The sequence below is a fragment of the Lichenostomus cassidix genome, chromosome 3 (assembly GCF_008360975.1).
Source record: "Lichenostomus cassidix isolate B80296 chromosome 3, HeHo_3.0, whole genome shotgun sequence".
Lineage (NCBI taxonomy): Eukaryota > Metazoa > Chordata > Aves > Passeriformes > Meliphagidae > Lichenostomus > Lichenostomus cassidix.
Genome location: NC_139483.1, coordinates 89,347,350 through 89,364,770, shown reverse-complemented (window position 1 = coordinate 89,364,770; position 17,421 = coordinate 89,347,350). Strand labels below are relative to the sequence as shown.

At 40.5% G+C, this 17,421-nt stretch overlaps 1 protein-coding gene across 3 annotated transcripts; it reads right to left on the bottom strand.

Annotated features, from left to right (window-relative positions):
* Positions 1–1,494: 1,494 nt before the first annotated feature.
* On the bottom strand, positions 1,495–12,169 carry LOC146440202 (glutathione S-transferase A4-like). Of its 3 annotated transcripts, none has more exons than XM_085056671.1 (7): positions 12,106–12,169; positions 7,735–7,841; positions 6,998–7,049; positions 3,705–3,837; positions 3,112–3,253; positions 1,940–2,071; positions 1,495–1,801 (listed from the first exon to the last, which is right to left on the bottom strand). In XM_085056671.1, the coding sequence occupies exons 2-7, from the start codon at positions 7,819–7,821 to the stop codon at positions 1,679–1,681; spliced, it is 669 nt and encodes a 222-aa protein (XP_084912797.1). In that variant the 5' UTR covers positions 7,822–7,841; positions 12,106–12,169; the 3' UTR covers positions 1,495–1,678. The 3 variants fall into 3 exon arrangements, with proteins under 3 accessions (XP_084912797.1, XP_084912796.1, XP_084912798.1); XM_085056670.1 differs by lacking the exon at positions 12,106–12,169 and adding an exon at positions 7,983–8,088; XM_085056672.1 differs by lacking the exon at positions 12,106–12,169 and adding an exon at positions 7,929–7,951.
* Between the last annotated feature and the right edge of the window lie 5,252 nt (positions 12,170–17,421).

The following is a 17,421-nucleotide window of genomic DNA, read 5'->3' as shown; positions in this document are numbered from 1 at the left end:
GCTCCCCCTTCTCATTAGGGCTCTTTTCTTTCTTATGTCCCTCTGTCCACTCCTTACATTTTGGGAAGGTGTTCTGTCTAGCCTCTGACACTGCTGGAAACAGTGTTTCCCATGTTTTTTGAACACATATGACATAGCACCTAGTATTATGTAGGAGAGTGAAGCTTTCCATGCATCGACATGTGCACCAAGTTGCATCTGGTGCTTTTTCACAAACCCAACCTCACTCTTAGGCAGCTTGTCTGGATTTACCATTTGTAGACCTGGCCATGATAAACTCTAGGAGACATCCTGGGTCTAGTGACTGCACGGTAGGAAAACATGAGTTCAAGTCTGAAAGGTGGTGACAGTGTACAGAACTTGGGAAAGCTTATCTCACCTAACTTTGTAGACACCTATATCTGGTGTAGCAGTCTAGTCTCCTTCCAATAGATCCAAATTCAGGAGGAATCCCTGAGCATGCTCTTGAGTTATAGCTGAACTACTCAAAACAATTCTGTCTCAACTGAAGTAGTTAAAAGTTGAGATGAAGCCAGTCCCTTCAGCCTTCCCTCAGAGGTAGGGGAGAGCAGCACAACTCTTCAGATGGCGATTTATCCCAACACTGACATTTCCTGCCCTGTCAGAGGTATCCACTGAGATTTCAGATAAGTAAGTCCAATACAGTCTGTCTCTGAACTTGACTTTTGGAAATGTCACTTCACTGATCTTGCAAAATATTTTGGGAAATGCTATTCTTGTATTTTCTCTGTATCAGGTTCTTTCCCCCCTATTTTTTCCAATTTCTTTTTTTCTACACTCATATCTTAGAATATTAAGCATCAGTTCTGGTTACTGACAGTGGCTGGAACACAGTTTCCTCCTAGGCAGCTTCCTCTCTGTTGCCTCAGGCCACTTCACAAGGCTGTTAGTGTCTGCTGTAAATATTTTTATTCAAAATTCAGTGGAACCTGAACCTGTGTTGTTCTGTGCTTTGTTCTGAATGTGTAGAAATAAAGCCCCTCCACCTTGCCCGAGTCTGAAAAACAGAGTGCACCTTTCTTCTGTGACACTTTGCTCTCAAGACGTAATATATTTGTAATTTGCATGTGAAGAGCTGGTACAATCATAAAATAGGTTTGAAATACTTGATTTATAAAGAAAAATAATCAGTCTTACTAGGAAAACTTTGCAGAGAGACCTTAAAAAAATCCAATTCATCCACAAGCTTTAATTTAAAAATGGAAACTTGAAGCAAGTCTACTTCTTTAAAGGGCAAGGAGTACTGTGAGTCTTCTCTTTCTTCGCTTCCATAGCTCTTACTCTGAGCTTCTTTTCATGCAGAAAATATGTTCTCCAACAAGTGACATTTTGAAAATACTAATACTGCATTGTTCTTTCTCCAAATGAATACATTTCGTACCCTACAAGTAGTTTTTTGCTTCCATACTCCTTTTTTCATGTTTTCATGTTTTGCGAAGCATTGGTATCAATAAAGACAAAGCTGCTGTCACATTGCCAGAGTAATAGAATGCTTTATTTTTGGTAGGGCTTATTTTTGTTTTTCTAGCACTGATTTTAACTAAAACAATACTAATTTGCTGAGCTTCCTTCTGCTTTGGTTTACGGTTTGTGGTTGCTACTCTGCTTTCTGCCCACCCCTCCATTATTTTGGGTCTCACCCAAGGTAGCAAGGCTTTCATTTCTTAAAAACCTTCAACACAGTTTCTACATAATGGTCATCTGGTGGGGGTTTCCTTGGGCTGCCAGGCTGCAGGAACTTCTTAATTGTAGGCATATTGCTTATTTTGGTTTTAAACACCTAAAAAAAATTAAAACAAACAAACAGAGTAAGAGAGAAATTCTAGCCACAAATATGTGATTTACACAGCATGGGGAGATGATCACTTTAGGATTGACCTCTAGCTCCTGAATACAGCACGCTCCGTAACAAAATTACCTGCAACTGAGGAAACCCTGACAGCACAGCAGGAACTTTCTCCTCCACTGCTAAAATGGCTTCAATTAGCTGAACATCTGCCCAGCTGAATTTGTTGCCCACGAGAAAGTCTTGGCCATGTTGTTTCAAAACCTGGAGAAGACAAGAAGATGTGGGCTGTAGATGAGAACAGGACATATGAGCATCCTTGGCAGCAAAGCCTCACAGCACAGTTGCAGAGCTGAGCAGCAATTCTATCTGAAATTTCAGAGTGAGGTTTTCAGCTGAAGCTGCGCCTACATCACTTCACAGTTGCTAGGAAAAAATGAAGTTTTGTTAATTTCATTTTCTAGTATGCAGACTACAAACTTTGGTCACTCAGTAATAATGAATGAAATGGGCACTAGCAACAGTAACAAAACCACATGCTTAAGTAGACTAGTAATAATCCTAGAATTTGAAATAGGGATAATGGAGGAAGTAACAAGCAATTTAAGGAATTCACAGAACTGCCATTTAGATGTTTCATTTAAAGTGACAGCCAATGTTGATATCAGGATGCAAACTTAGAAATGCAGAATTACAACAGCGAAGAAAAGAAAACCCCTGCCTTTGGGAACAGGTCATTATTGTTTTAAGAACTTCTGTGATGGTCAGCCTTTATTATTGTGTTCCAAAAAAACTAGATAAATATTACAAAAGTGGGAAATACTGCTAGATGCATGAATCATACGGGTTGGGTTTATTGTTTTCTGAAGTGGGATGTGCAGAAATCTATGACTGTTGCTCTACTAAAGTACTCCTAATCACTCTGATTTATTTGCAAGGGATTTTTGCATTCCTCCACTGAAACTTTTCCAAATGAAATTAAGTATGGCAGTGAGATGGGCTCTAAACAAATATAACCATAAAACTGTTCCTTCAAGAAAAAGAATCACATGTGCTTGCTTTCACTTTAGTAAAAAGTTTTTCTGTACAGTTGAGAACACACTGCGTTGCAGATGTTCAGATACCATAGCCCTGGCAACACAAGCCAACAAATATAGGAAAATGTGCTGCTGTATTTCTCCTTCTTTGAGATGGCCAAGAAAGCTGAGGATTGGGAACTGACCTACACTACATGCACATTCTTATTTTGCAGAAACTTTTTGAATAATTGCAAGTTTGATAGATACATACTTGCTGTCACTTACCTTTTCAAAGACTGGAAAGTACCTGTTAGTTGCCCTCTCCTTAATTGAGTCAAGATTTTTCTCCTTTGCATCAGGTGGAGAGAAAGGAAACATCAAAATCATTTGCATCAGATCTGTTATTCCCTCCACATACATGTCAATCCTATCGGTCAGGGAAAGATGGAAGAAAAGAGCACAAAAGTTATTTAATCTGTTTTCCAATTAACTAAGGCAAATTATAGCAGTTTTGTATCACCAATACAGTGCCAATTTTCACAGCCAAAACTAAACATGATTAAACATGAATATTTTTCAAAAAGAATAAAAGCCTGTTTCTTCTTAGGAGCATTTCAGAATGGTTAAAACTTATTGTTAGCCTTTTTCATGCCTTCTTACTGGATTTACAGGATTAAGTTGGGTTTATATAATGTAGCTGTCAAATAACAGACTGCTCCTTAAGTGACAGGAGGTGTTACATACAGGGTTCTCTCTTTCAAGTCTCTCCCATATAGACTGTATTTCCCTGCTACTGGATTTACAGGATTGAATTTGGTTTATATAATGTAGCTATCAAATAACAGACTGTTCCTTAAGCGACAGGAGGTGTTACATACAGGGCTCTCTCCTTCAAGTCTTTCCCATAGAGATTGTATTTCCCTGCTATGTAGCTCATGATGGCTCTGGTCTGCACCATCTTCAGCCCATCGATCTCAACCAGGGGCACTTGCTGGAACAGCAGGAATCCATCTGGGGTGGAGAGATGAAGGAAAACCTGTTAGCTCCTCCTAGACTGCAAGCTGTACAGGAGAGCGAGGCACTGTGCACATTTCTCTTGCAGTGTAGGAGACCACCAACGTCTTGCTCTAACTGTAAAACTCACTGCACTCAACTAACATTGTGGGGAAGATCAAACAGCCTGCATCACGCTCCTGTAGCGAGGTCACCACAGTGCAGCTGGACCCTGGGCTTGACAGCATTGCCAGAGCTTCACTGGCTGGTGGGAGCTGGCCCTGCCTGTACCTCTGCACTTCTGGAGCCTGCCTCATGCTGGCAGAAAAAGCCTGAACCAGCACTTCAAATCCAAGGAATAGGAGGAGAATAAAGCTATGTGGTAAATCCGAACTTTAAAAAAATCTAATTATTTTGAATGCAGATCAATTCTCTGTCAGGGACATATACATGAGTAGTACTGCAGCAAGACAGAGCTGCTGGAATACAGGAATGGGTCTTTAAACATCCTGAAGCTACAGAACTAGAGCCAGAGACTGTGACAACTGTTGCTGTTTAAGTTTTACACAGTCATTTCAGGACTAGAGCTGGAGTGTCCCCATTGACTCTGGGGCTAGGCCTGTAAAATATATCTACAACAATTTAGACCTATTTAGAAACATCTTTGTTGTCCTATTTTCTGCTGGTGCAGGTAGGAGCAATTGTCTGAGCTTTCAGTGAGGCAGCTCTGGGAGCTAAGTAAACATAGAAATTTAGCACTGCTAAGTAAGTCTATTCTAGACCAGTTTTCTGCTGGACTAATTCACTGCTTTCTGGAGACACTCCCTCCTCCATTTACACACTAAGGGCATCCAGAGAACAATCCCGCCCTGTTTACAATCACAGAAGAACTCCAAATCTAAGTAGGCAGCTGCATTGCTCGAAGTTTTAATTTTAAAATGATTTCTTTTAATTGCTCCATTTCAATCCATTTGGTGAATCCTTCTTTCAGATATAAAGGTTCATTTTAACAGGTACATCTGCTTGCCGTTTTCTCCAGAGCTGTTGAAATACCTTGCTAGGCTAGAATTAATAAAGATGATTCACTCATTCCATATTATTCATTTACAGTTAAAATTCAAAGATTAGTTCTCTCTGCAGCAACAAATAGCCTGTCTTTGTTTCTTGTAAACATTCATAGAAAGATCATGTGTCTTCTTGTCTTTCCACAACACACCTCTGCAGCTTGATGAAGAAACATTACTTGGTATCCACCTAGCAGAAACAACAGAATGTGAAAACTAATAGATCTGCAAGGATATTTTTCAGCAGAAAGATGTGAACAAAAATATTTGTCTTTCTGGCCCTTGACAAAAAGCAGTGCAGCAAATGTGAGCGAACTGAATACACCATCTGTTTTTTATGTAGAGAAAAGAGGAGTCCCTCTTAAAATCAGTAATGGACTGCCTCTGCTCCCTCATTTTGCAGGGAGAACCACTGCACATAACAATAGCACAGAATACATATGCAGGATTAAAAGGAGTTTACCAGTAATTTCAGGGATTGGATTGTGCTGTCCAAAGGTCTGTGGAGCAAACATTACAAACCAATCACCTATTATTTGTAACCAGCCAGCAGAGCTCGTTGATACCCAGGTAGCACTTGGGCAAGCTGGGGTGTACAGATTGTGCCAGGCTACGCAACCCTCATGCCAACAGGTACAGGTCTGCCCAGGCCAAAGCTATTTAACTCTCTTTGCCTCCAAAATAAGTGTCTATCTGCATGCTGTCTGTTGGGAACAGCCCCTGGCCCAGGCATCATCCTGATACTGCCAGGGCATTGCCTGGAGGACTGTCAGCTGGCACAGGCCAAAGTCATGCCTGGGCCAGTCTAACGATGTGGTAGTGTCTAAACACAGGAAACCCTGTCAAAAATCATATTGGTAGGGAGAGAAAAAGTTAAAGGGAGAAATAATGTGGAGTTAACTCCTGTTGAGTCCTGCCCTGCACAACTGGCAACATTCCAGAGGTCCCTTCATCAGGATGACTAATTTATCTACCTTTCATCAACACACTGTATTAAACCACACCATTTTCTTTGTATTCTCGCCATCTTAAGCTCAACACATAGACATCAAACACTTGATCTTCTTTATAAAACTTCCCTATCCTTCTCACCACCATTTAATTCTCCTTTCTGGATATCAGTAAGTTCAGATACAATCCTGGTTACAGTATCACTTTTTTCCAGATAACCTACTCCTGTGAAGGATATACAGATTTGGGCTTTCAGTACGTACCTGTGCTCTTACATTTAGATCTATAATTGACAATATGGGAGGACAGTGCAGTGTAAACAAACCAGAGTCGCAGCCAACTGGACCTGCAAATTTAATTCTGATCTACTAAATACCATTTCTTTTTTATTTTTGTTCATTTTCGTTTTCCTTGACAGAATTTCTTTAGACACAGCTTTGCCTGTCTGAGCTCAACCACAATGCAGACAAGTCCTCTTCCAAGTGTCCTCATATGGCTTGGCAAGCTCAGCCTGCTCTATGGTTTCTCTCACATGTCTTGGGCAGCAGGTAAACTGTGGGGCATGTGCACTCTCTACTGCTCCTCACAGTCCGAACTCCTTCCCACCCAGGAAGGTCTTTTCCTTCCAGGGTGTCTGTAGAGGGGTTCACTGCTGGATTTCTTCTGATCAGATATCAAGGGCAGTGGCCAGGGGTCTGCACTGGTGTGTGGGAAGAACTGGTCCTGCTCTCAAGGTTGGCATGAAGGCTTTGTGGCATGCTGCTTTGACCACGCCAGGCTTTCCACAGGTCTCCCTGCTGGCTCCATGCTTTTTAACTAGAGGAAGCTTCACATCTCAGGCTCAGGGAGTTCTATTTGCCCTGGACCTAAAATGTGCCAGGTACCATGCAACAGTTCAACAGCATAGGTAAGTAAGTTGTATTAAATAGAAGTGTTTGCCTGTTTAATCTACTAAAATAAACATAATCACAAAAGCTCTGGCTTTTAGCTTACAGCAGTTATTTGGCACTGGAAATAACAGGTTACTCAAAACTAGTATTGCACTATTCCAGGTGTGCACCTACAAGTTTCAGCTGTTTGAAATAGACTATTATCAAACCACAAAATTAGCTAGGCTGGACAAATAATTTAAAGCACTAAGCCTCAGATGTCAGGATTCTTACCTTTGATTAACTTGTCATACTGCTCTTTTGTTTCCAAATAAACCTCTTCAAACTGGAAAAGGAGTGAGAGTAGTGTCACACTGCTGTATTTGAACATTTTTCTTCTGTTAAGAGACAGTACATAACCATGCACAGAACTACTCACTCAAGCAAAAGGTAATGGGCCAGAGCTTCAACCGCTCTGTTTGGGTACAGATGTCCTGAGGATCCCACACACACCCTGACAGCTGATGGGGAGCAGAAGGGCTTGGCCACTTCTGCATCAGGGCACTGATTCAGAAATAACCCAAGACCAGGCAGAAACAGAGTGCAGGCATCGACAGGAGCAAGACAGGCTGGAGCTACTGCCATGGGAAGCACAAAGGAAATCAAATCTTTCTAACCCCACCCCAGCTTATACACATTGTGACTGCACACGTAAGACTGAGTGAAGGTGGTTTAGCACAGCTAGAAAACTTAAAATTAATAAAGCTTTAAATAAAGCCCCATTTTGTCCCCTTATGATTAACTACTTCAGCAGATTGACACTACTTCTAATACCCTCTCAACGCCACTGAGTTTGCATCCCAAATATCAACCACAGAACAAGGTCGTTACAATCATGCAGTGCCACTGGACAATTGAATTTAGCCACCCTCATGCAGCTTTTATCTTCCACAAGCATGTTAAATTGTTCCTCACTGTGAAGAAAGTTGAGAACACCAGCCTGTAACACTCTACTGAAAATGTCAACCAACCTCCACACCAGCTGCTGCCAACAGCCATCGTATGGACTCCATTCGTCCCCTTCCATTCAAGTAGGTAAGCCTGGGCTTCCCCGACATGTTCCCAACCTCCTGGTTCCCTGAAAGATATTAACCAGAAAACAGTGTCAAATAAAACCAGTGTAAGCACCATTATTTTGAGGGGAGATAGCACCTTTTATTCTCACTATGCCTGTTGAAGTTTAATCATCATTTGCTTCAAAACAAAATGAGATACAAACCAGAGATACCGCACAGTTGGTGCTAGGAAAGATGTGTGACTCTGGAAAGCCCTCCCCACTGCCGCCAGGGAGACTTCTTATGATTGCAAGCAAACACAGACATGTTTAAACATGTGGTATGACTGCTTAGCTACAGGGGGAACACTGCTGCCTATGAATACAATTATACAAAGCCACTGAAAATCCTACCACATCCTCAGGGAAATTACTGATCCTCACTGCCATAATGGTCATTGAAAAGATGAAAAGAAGGAAAGGAAAACATGTTTTACCAGTAGGCTGAAGTTTGTCTAGCTTTGCTTGCCACATGTGCATTTTGCAGCTTCATATGCAGTCCACTTCTTTCCTCAAATAGGGGCAAATGAATTGTTGATATTCCCTTTAGTCCATGAAGCAGGATGAGCTTCCTTGGCCGTTCTGCACGGCTGCAGCCCTTTTCCTTGTGGCTTATGGCAGCCTTAAGGTGTCCCTTGAAGCCAGATCTGGACCCCAGCTGCATTGGTTTCAGGTGCCTCCATTAGTTTCCCCCAGGGCACAGGGGCCTGTGTGTCCAGGGGATTGGCACATCAAGGCTGTCCATGCTTTGCCGTAACTGCGCCTCTCAGGGCAGAGACAGCGTGTTTGTACTGAGCTGTTTCATATGAGGGACAACCTGCTGGACTGGCAGTGCTCACATGTGAGCATAAGCATTTCTACATCTAGGCCTTAATTCCTCTATGCTTCATGCCCCAATTACTAAAAGAACATGATTAGCATTCTCCTTCACAAAGATGTTTGTAACATACACTTATGATCAAAAGGAAAAAACCCTTTAAAACAGATATCCTAATCATGTCCTAATGGCTCAGGGTGCCTCACTTAAAGTCATTTTCCAGAAGACCTCAGTTTTCCCAGAGTTAAAACCCAAAGCTGCAACATTACATCTGTCACACTTTGCATGCACTCGACATTTCTCATTTGAATTGGGCTCATACACTCTAGAGATGTTTTCTTCAAGTCACATTGCTTTATAAGTGTACTTAAAATAAAGTACGTTTGGAACATATTTTGCCATAACTTAATTTCAAAAAACAAGATTGAGAGTTCTCCCTTGAGCAATTCCAGTAAGAATCAAGTCATGTTACTAGAATAAATAAGGATGTTTTGGGTAATTTAGTAAATATAATTCAAATACACATTAAGGAAAACGGTCTTGTGTTCAGTTTTTAGGTGTGAATAGCTATTCCTAATGACAATGTTTTGCCTCTAGGACAGTGTTTCATTAGTTTCTGCATCTTGTGTGACTAGTTTTCACTGTAGGGCAGCTTATCAACATAGTTCACAACAACTAGCTAGTGCTTCTTTCATTATCATACTTTTCAGATACCTTGCATTTGTATCATTTCAACACACATTGCCCCAACTTGTAACGCACAGAAACTTACAGTAAATAAGACTCTTCCTTTAACCAAAAAAGCCAATGGCTGAACTATCACGCATATGAAACTTAATCCCCCTGGAAACATTATCTTTTGTTTTCAGAAGAAGAGTAGAAAGAGTAAAAAGCCACAGGTATTATTGTATTATTTTATCATTTTACATGAATCAGAAATTCTATGTGGCATCAAATTATGTGAGAAGAGCAATGACAAACATAGAATTAAAGCTTGTCATGATTTTTTTTTTTAAATTAAAAATAACTCTGTCAGCTCTGAGTGGATTTTAATTTCCTTAAGTTTCCAACACAGGAAAAAAACGCCAAACAACAAACCAAACACAAACAAACAAACAGAAAACCCCAAAAAAACCTTGGCTTTTGGTTAAAAGTCATCTCAATCTTTAGATCCACTGAACACATCTCCATTGACTGCATGGGGACCTCACAGTTGCAGCTCACATACAGGCAGCTACTTTCAGTTAGTGGGTCTGGACCTGAGTCTTGTCCAGTGGGCTCAGCTTAGTTGTCCATTCCTATGTGAGTACTGACACCCAAGATTCCCTAAAGGTCAGAAGATACAACCCTCAACTTACTAGAAACTGGGCAGCTTCTATCTTAATAAAGCAAACCTATTCATCCAGACTCTCAACACCTTTTTCCATTTATTTGAGGAAAGATACAGCCTACAGAGCCAAGACCTCAGGATTTTGCTCAGACCTCCACTACTTTTCTAGTTTTACTAGAAAACTTTCAGGATGCACTGTTTAAAAAAAGCGATCCTTTTTTCTAGAACATGTTGAGGCTTTATTAGTAGCCAAGTAATTTTGAATAGCTGTCACCCATTCCTTACTGTTTGCCTTAGTTGAAAATGGTCATTGGGCTTTCTGTAGAAGTTACAATTTGTGTAAGAGAAGTATAGAATATCTGTGTTACATTCTTCAGCAAGAGGAGTAGCTGTTATCTGAAAATCATATTAAAATAATCCAAAATCTTCCAAGACCAGCTTCTAAAAACAAACACTTCCTAGGAGCTGTAGGATTCTGACATCGCCAGACCGCACTTTCAAGGAAATAAAAAAACTCCTGATACTGATTATTATCTATGATGATGGAGAACCCATTCTCTGGGCAACACAGAATGTAGGCATTCAAGATTTTGAAGCTAGCTGCACTTGCCCTGGGACTGCCAGACTGTGGTAAACCATTTACCTTGTTTGCGCAAGAAGGGCAAGGAAGAGCCTCTGAGATAGTAGTAACTAACATGCTGAATCCTGCAACTCAACTCCCTTCGCCTGGGGAAGGAACATAATGGCTATGCAGTAACCACCCAGGAAGCCTAAAAGGCTCAAGCAGATTTAACAGATGTGCTATTTCTAAATCCCAGTCTGGCACTGTTATTTTATTTGTGGGGTGTCATATTATCTGAGCAGCGACTGGAATACAGGTTATTGAATAACTGCTGTGAATGAAGCAGTGGAAGCTTCACCACTCAGTCCAAAGATGAGCACACAAGCATTAACAAAGGTCTATGGGCTGTTCAAAGAAAAGACTGTAAATATTTATGCTGATTTCCAATATGTATTTGGAGTATGCCATGCCACTGGGCTGCTATGGAAGCTGTGTGGGTTTATAACTTCTAGTGGAAGCAAAATATCAAATGCTCCACAAAATACTGAACTGTTAAAAGCTATACAATTGCCAGAGAAACTTGCTGTCATTCATGAGCCACACCATAAAGCAGAAGGACAAAAAAAGAGAAATGAAATTGTGTAATATACATTGCATAACAGCAATACAAGCAATATAAGCCCAGTAAAAACCACCAGGCTTAGAAGCAGTCCAATGGTCTGACCTGGTGTTGCTTGCTCCTGAAAAGCTATGTCTGACTGTTCCTCCTGAAGAAAATTGACTCTTGCAAAAGGTACAGCCAAATGTCCAGGAAATGTGGAGATCAGACACGGAAAACATTCTAATTTTACCTAAGTAATATCTAATTCCCGTAGCCAAAATACATGGCTATGCAGGGCATTTTGGGACTACTGCACTAACTCAGACACTGCAGAAGAACTGGTTCATATCACAAATTTATGCTGCAACCAAATAACTAATCACATCTTGCATACACCACCCTGATGTCTAGCAAAGATCTCAACACAAAATTTTACTTTATACAATTGTTTTTGTCTAAAATCCGTATTTCCTTCCTGTTTCCTATACCCTCAAGAGCCTTAGTAACATGACTTCCTGAATTTCTCTCAGCATGCATCTCAGGGATGCAAGAAAAATGTAAGAGACTGTCATCTTCCAGAAACAGCAGCACGAAGTGTTCTTTAGCCTTGGAGCTAGGATCAAAGTGCAGCATACCCCACAGGCCAGCTTTCCTGCTCCAACCCAGAAGAAACCAACACAGTGCTAGAGGCTTGCACTTTGTCCCCTCGGCTGTTTCATAGCTGCCTTGCTCAGCTCTTGACTCCACCACAGAATTCAGTTCCTGGTTAAAACACATCTTTCTCTGGCATTTTCTCTCTTGTAGCTTACAGCTGGTGAGTAACTATCAGGCCATGCTTAGTCTACCTGGCACAGGGATTAAAGAGAGCAGAGAATTTACATTACACCAGCAGATGCCCTAAAAACCTTAGAAGTAGTTTCACTTAAAAATTGTAGTGAGAATACTTTAAGAAAAAGGATTTTTTAAGTTCTTACTTACCTTCTGACCTTAACTCAGACTCCACCCGGCACAGGCAGCTTCCCCAGGGCTGTTTAAACTTTGCAGCTTGGGGGAGTTTCCAGCCATACCCAATTAGAGAAAAAAACCTCCCAATGCTCTTAAACTGACACTATCCAGCTTAAAGACGTATGGCTTAGAAAATTGACACCCAAGGCAGAGACAGTCTTTCAGTTTGCTGATTTGACTACACTGTGAGGGTGACCTCATGGTTTCTATGGTCTATTCCAACTGTTCTCTTGGAATTTCTCTTGAAATTCTTCCAAATACAAGAGCAGGACATCTATAAACACTAAGAACATTATAGATTTTTTTTCTGGTCATGTTTAAGGTAATAGTAATAATTTAAAGAAAAACCACTGAAGTTTCTAGGCTTATTTAATTGTTTAGCAGGTTTTTATTTTTGCTTCTGTATGGCAAAGTTACCCAAAGTATGAGATAACAGGGCTCAATTACTTTGAAATACAGTATCATGCTTACTTAGCAAATAACTTGATATAAAAAAATAGATAAGCAATTTATGTCACAACTCACCCTATGTCTCAAGGCTATAGCATTAATTTTTGAAATTAAATATACATGGCTAATACTCAGTTATTGATGTAAAGATGAAATAAAATATGATTTTCTTACCTATGAGAAGTAACTGTTTCCAACTTTTCTATCTGTATTTCAGCTAAAAATCCCAAAACTGAAAGTGGATGTGAACAGACACAAGGATAGCATAGCAAATGGAAAATGGGATTTGGGTGCCAAGATAAGGTTCTTTCCTCTAGCATAGACCCACATATGATGTTGGGCATCACTTTACACCCCTGCAGCAATCAGTACAACTAATCTGAAGATCCATTCACAGAACCCACACAAATTGTTAACAAAATTGTATTTGTCTAAAGCCATGGCTTTACTAACAGCACCTCACTGCGGGGAATCTTAGGACAAAAGTGTCTAGGTAGCTTTCTTTTTCCTCACAGTTGGAATTTTTGAATGGTTTCTCTGCCTGGCAGTAGCTGGCAGTCTATTCCAGAGCCTGCACTTCTACTAAAGGCTTCATGCAAATTTTTAATTTACGTGCTTCAGAGGTTGATGCTGTCAGCAAAACCCAACTGTATGGTGCTTCTTTACACTTTGCCTAATTCCAACTCTCTCTTAAGTTCATAGTTTACTGAATAAAGCATATTAAATACATGCTTCTGTATTTTTTCTAAGTCAAACCCAGTTATTACCAGGCTACCCTACAGAAAATTCCCAAGCATGGGTCAGAAGTCCAGCACAGGCCCAGAACAGTTCCCAGCTGGCAGCACAGGTACCCTATTTTGGAAGGTCTGAGCACTGTGTAAATGCATGCCACACCAAGCTGGTGCTGCCAAGCAGTGCCAGCCAATGGTCCCCATATGCCTTATTCAGTAATGCAGATGTGGCTACAGTAGGAATGTGGCACACACACAGACAGCTGAGTAAGAAAGGAGCATTTGTTTACACCTATGCATGATGGCAGTATTGAACCAAGATTAATCTATTACTGCTTTTGAAGTCTTTGATATCAGCATGCACCCCCAAGTGCAAGAGTTGGTTGAGGAACAGAGATCACAGAAGAGCATGCATGGAACTGTTGTCTCTTTGTCCTCTCTGCAGTCTCAGATGCTGTCAAGGACAGCAGTAGGCTTGGTGGCAAAGAAGAATGGGAGGAAGGGGTCTCTAATTCAAGGTTCAGGGATGAGTGAGTGGTCAAGAAAAGCATTCTGATGCTTTTTGGATTTGCTGAATATGGCCACATCCAGATTTGACTGTTGCTCCCCTTCTACACATTCCTGTTTCACAGGAAAGACCTTCCCCCTTGTTCTCTTTTTATTTTGCTTCCAGCACAGCCTTTCATAATGTAACTACAAAGCTCCTTTTGAATCTGGAGGTAATCATATCAATAAGGTTGCTGCTATCTATAACTTGAATAGGTGTTCTGTAAACCTCTAGAGCAGAAAAGAAAATACATTTCTTTTACACTTGATTTGTTAAGCCACACCCATGAGTATTCAGGCAGTGGGCATGGGGCCCAGGTGCCACTAAAGTTATCTGGGGCTGGGCAAAGGCAGATTTTAACTAGTGAGTATACCATGCCCTGGCATGTCACATTCCCACTGTGCTCTGTGGACACATTTCCTTGTGCTGTAGATGAAATGAGTTCAAAGTCTTCTCCAAATGTTTCGATCCCCCCAAACCACTAAGCAGCTTGGAGGACAATGCCTGATTTCAGCTCTCACAGGTGCACACAGGGTGCATCACTAACTGCCACCAAAGAATTCAACACTGAAGGGTAGGATGATTCTCCCCATGCTGCTTATTGCACCCCTAAACTGAAGCATACCACCACTGTAATAAAAATAGTTAAGAGTCCACATGAATAGTTAGAATAGTTAGGTCATGCATCACTTAAGCCTAGACTTGCAGCAAACCTTCAGTGACTGCTCTAGCTCTGTGCAGGAAGCTTTACTGACCACCCAAAGACAAGGTTAAACCAAGCCTGTAGTCACCCTCACACATATTTCTCCGAGCTCTTTGGCTCTCAGCTGGACCACTGGCACCAGAAAGTCTGAAAACAGTAAGCCTAATTCTGATTTACACCCACTGTAGTGCTGTGAGGAGGACTTAAATGAAGAGCTGGTTTTCACTACATTGTTTAGTTGTTTAGTCTTTATTGATCTAACTGTCTCAACATGGCCAAAGGGCTGATTTATCAAGGTACAAGATAGGCAAGATCAAGGTTTCAAAGATAACTGAAAAGTACCTTTAGGAGTACAAATTTCATTGGGAAATAATTAATTTAAATAGCTAATGTATTATAAGGACTTCATATTTTGATAGATAAATGTATGTTTTCTCTGTTTGGTATCTGGTACGTTTTAGGAGACTTTCTAAGACTCTCAGTTAATGTGCATTACTACAACTAAAACTACTAATAATCTAAACTTAGGTTTAAAGAATCTTTTTTCACTAGAAAGAATAAGGGTGGGAAAAGCTCCAATCACAAGCCTACAAAAGCCTGTGGAATCAGCTTCATCAGATGGTGGCTGAGGGCTGATGGTGAGGGAAGTGGCAATTTCCTCAGAGCAGATGGTACAACTTCAGAGAAAAGCAGATGCAAGTCAGGCAAGTTATAAAACCATACAGTGATCAGTACTGGGATAATCTGCCTTTCACAGCTTAATCTTTTTCCACTAAAGAGCTGCTTAGCCCCTAAATGTTCAATATCTTTCAAGATTTCAGCACATTCATGATATCCTTCATACTACTTTCATCCATTTAAATTCCTGGCCTAAATGACATCCTCTAACAAGGAGATCCACCATCTTATTGTGAAAAAGTTGCTTTTCATTGCTTGTATTTTTGCTGCTTTTATTTGTGTTATTCCACTTCTATTGCAAGATAGGGGACATGAAAGCCCTTCTCCGTCTCTCTCACTGAAATCACATGCATAAAAAAAAATTATCTAATAATTTTTTTAACTAATTGATCTGTAATTCATTTTCCACATGCATTTCTCAGCTCTGGTTTTCCCTTTACTATTCTTTGTATTTTACTCTCTTGCCTATGTGTCTTGAACTCTCTTGATTACATCTGCATTCTGTAAGAGTGCAAGAAACTGCCAAGCATTTTAACTTGTCTTTGTCAAAACTTAAAATGAATATGTGTAAATTGCTATTTGATTTAATTTCCTGCAGAAAAGGACACTTGGAGAGAATGGAGGGCACTTTCTCTTCTACCATCAGGATAGCTTCCATCAGTTGCTGGACTTCTGTCCGCAGAAGTTTGACAGATACAAAAGATTGTAACCAGCTTGATTCAAGAGGAAAAATGTTTACAGGAATTAAAAAACTAATGACTTTTCTGAGTTTTATTCCAGAGCAGAGCTGATGAAATTATTAACAATCTATACCTTCATTTCAGGTTTATTTCTACATCCTTAGACAGTTATGTAAGTTGCACATGTACAATGGTGGTTACATTTCCATAAAAGCTACAAATGAAAAAAAAAATCTGAAGAAACTGTAGATATGGTACAAGATACATAAAAAGTGAAGGGAAAGATAAGTGCATTGGGTCAGATACAAACCATCACGTGCTTTTGTTCCCTTGTTCTCAAGGAAAAGTTCTCAATGCAAATTTGATAATGGAACAGGAATCTGACTCATCTTGTCCAGCTAGTTAGCAGCACTATAGACCTCAGCAGCCAGTTCACAAAGGCAACAGCTCCCTTACTGTTGCGGTTTAGAGGATGAAAAGTCTGCTGTAACATCCTCCAAAACTGCAACACCTTACATATACATAAGCCTCTTTTTATCAGCCTGCATGGTGAGAGGTTAAATTGAGTGTATGTACACAGAGAACTGAACTGCCCTTGCCATAGCACGAATATTGAAAGATGGCTTTGGTGTGCTTGAGAACCATGCTGAAACTCTCTGTGGTCTTTATACACAAGGCAATAAAGCTGTAATAATAAAATATACTACCTACACTCCTGTTAGAAAAGTGTTGATGGGGATATGTTTCACTGCTGAATGTGCAGATTCCTAATCTTCTATATGAGAATGAGCAGAAAAGACATAACAATCTTTGGGACCGAAACCTTCACACTTCAATTGTGTATTTTGAAAAGGTATCCCACTTACTTCAAGGAGAGCCAGGACACTATCCAACTAGTGAAGTCTTGTTGTCTTGAACTCTGTCTCTCTTGCAGGGTAAAAATGACCCCCGGATCCTGGAGATACACATTCTCCAGCCTCAGCCTTACATGCCTTCATTCTAGCACTTGCTACTATTAGCAAAAAAGCATGGCACTACAAAAATAGAGTGCTTGTTTAATTGAGACACACACACTCCTGCTACACCTCTGTTTTGTTGTGTGGGCATACTTTAGGAGAATGTAGAACAACAAGATACTCTGAAAAATATGGAAGTTACACTGCTCATTTCAAAGCCATCTCTGTGCAACCTGTTCTGAAACTTTCTCCGAAATAATTGTTCAAATCAGGTTTTCAAAGGAATCCAGAAGAGTTGTCTCCCAGATCACCCCTTGTCTCAAGTTCTCCTGCAGCAAAACTGTCTGCTGAATAATAGCTAGAGTTAAATAAGGTATCTACTTCCTTGAGAAAGTGAAGGATGTTCTGTGCTTGAACTAATGTGTGATGTGTCCAAATGGGCTGGCAGGGCTGAGGTAATATGTACCAAGGTATGGCATCTGAGGCTGAAGGATGGGGTGAATTTCCCTTTCTCATGCCAGAAAGTCTCACATTTCATTTCATC

What these genes read in the sequence shown, in the direction of transcription:
- LOC146440202 (XM_085056671.1), bottom strand. Translation starts at nt 7,821, where the DNA reads ATGTCGGGGAAGCCCAGGCTTACCTACTTGAATGGAAGGGGACGAATG. An exon ending in GTATGACAAGTTAATCAAAG is followed by an intron (nt 3,838 to 6,997) that starts GTAAGAATCCTG and finishes TCTCCACCCCAG; the next exon opens with ATGGATTCCTGCTGTTCCAG. An exon ending in ACTTTCCAGTCTTTGAAAAG is followed by an intron (nt 2,072 to 3,111) that starts GTAAGTGACAGC and finishes TGTCTTCTCCAG; the next exon opens with GTTTTGAAACAACATGGCCA.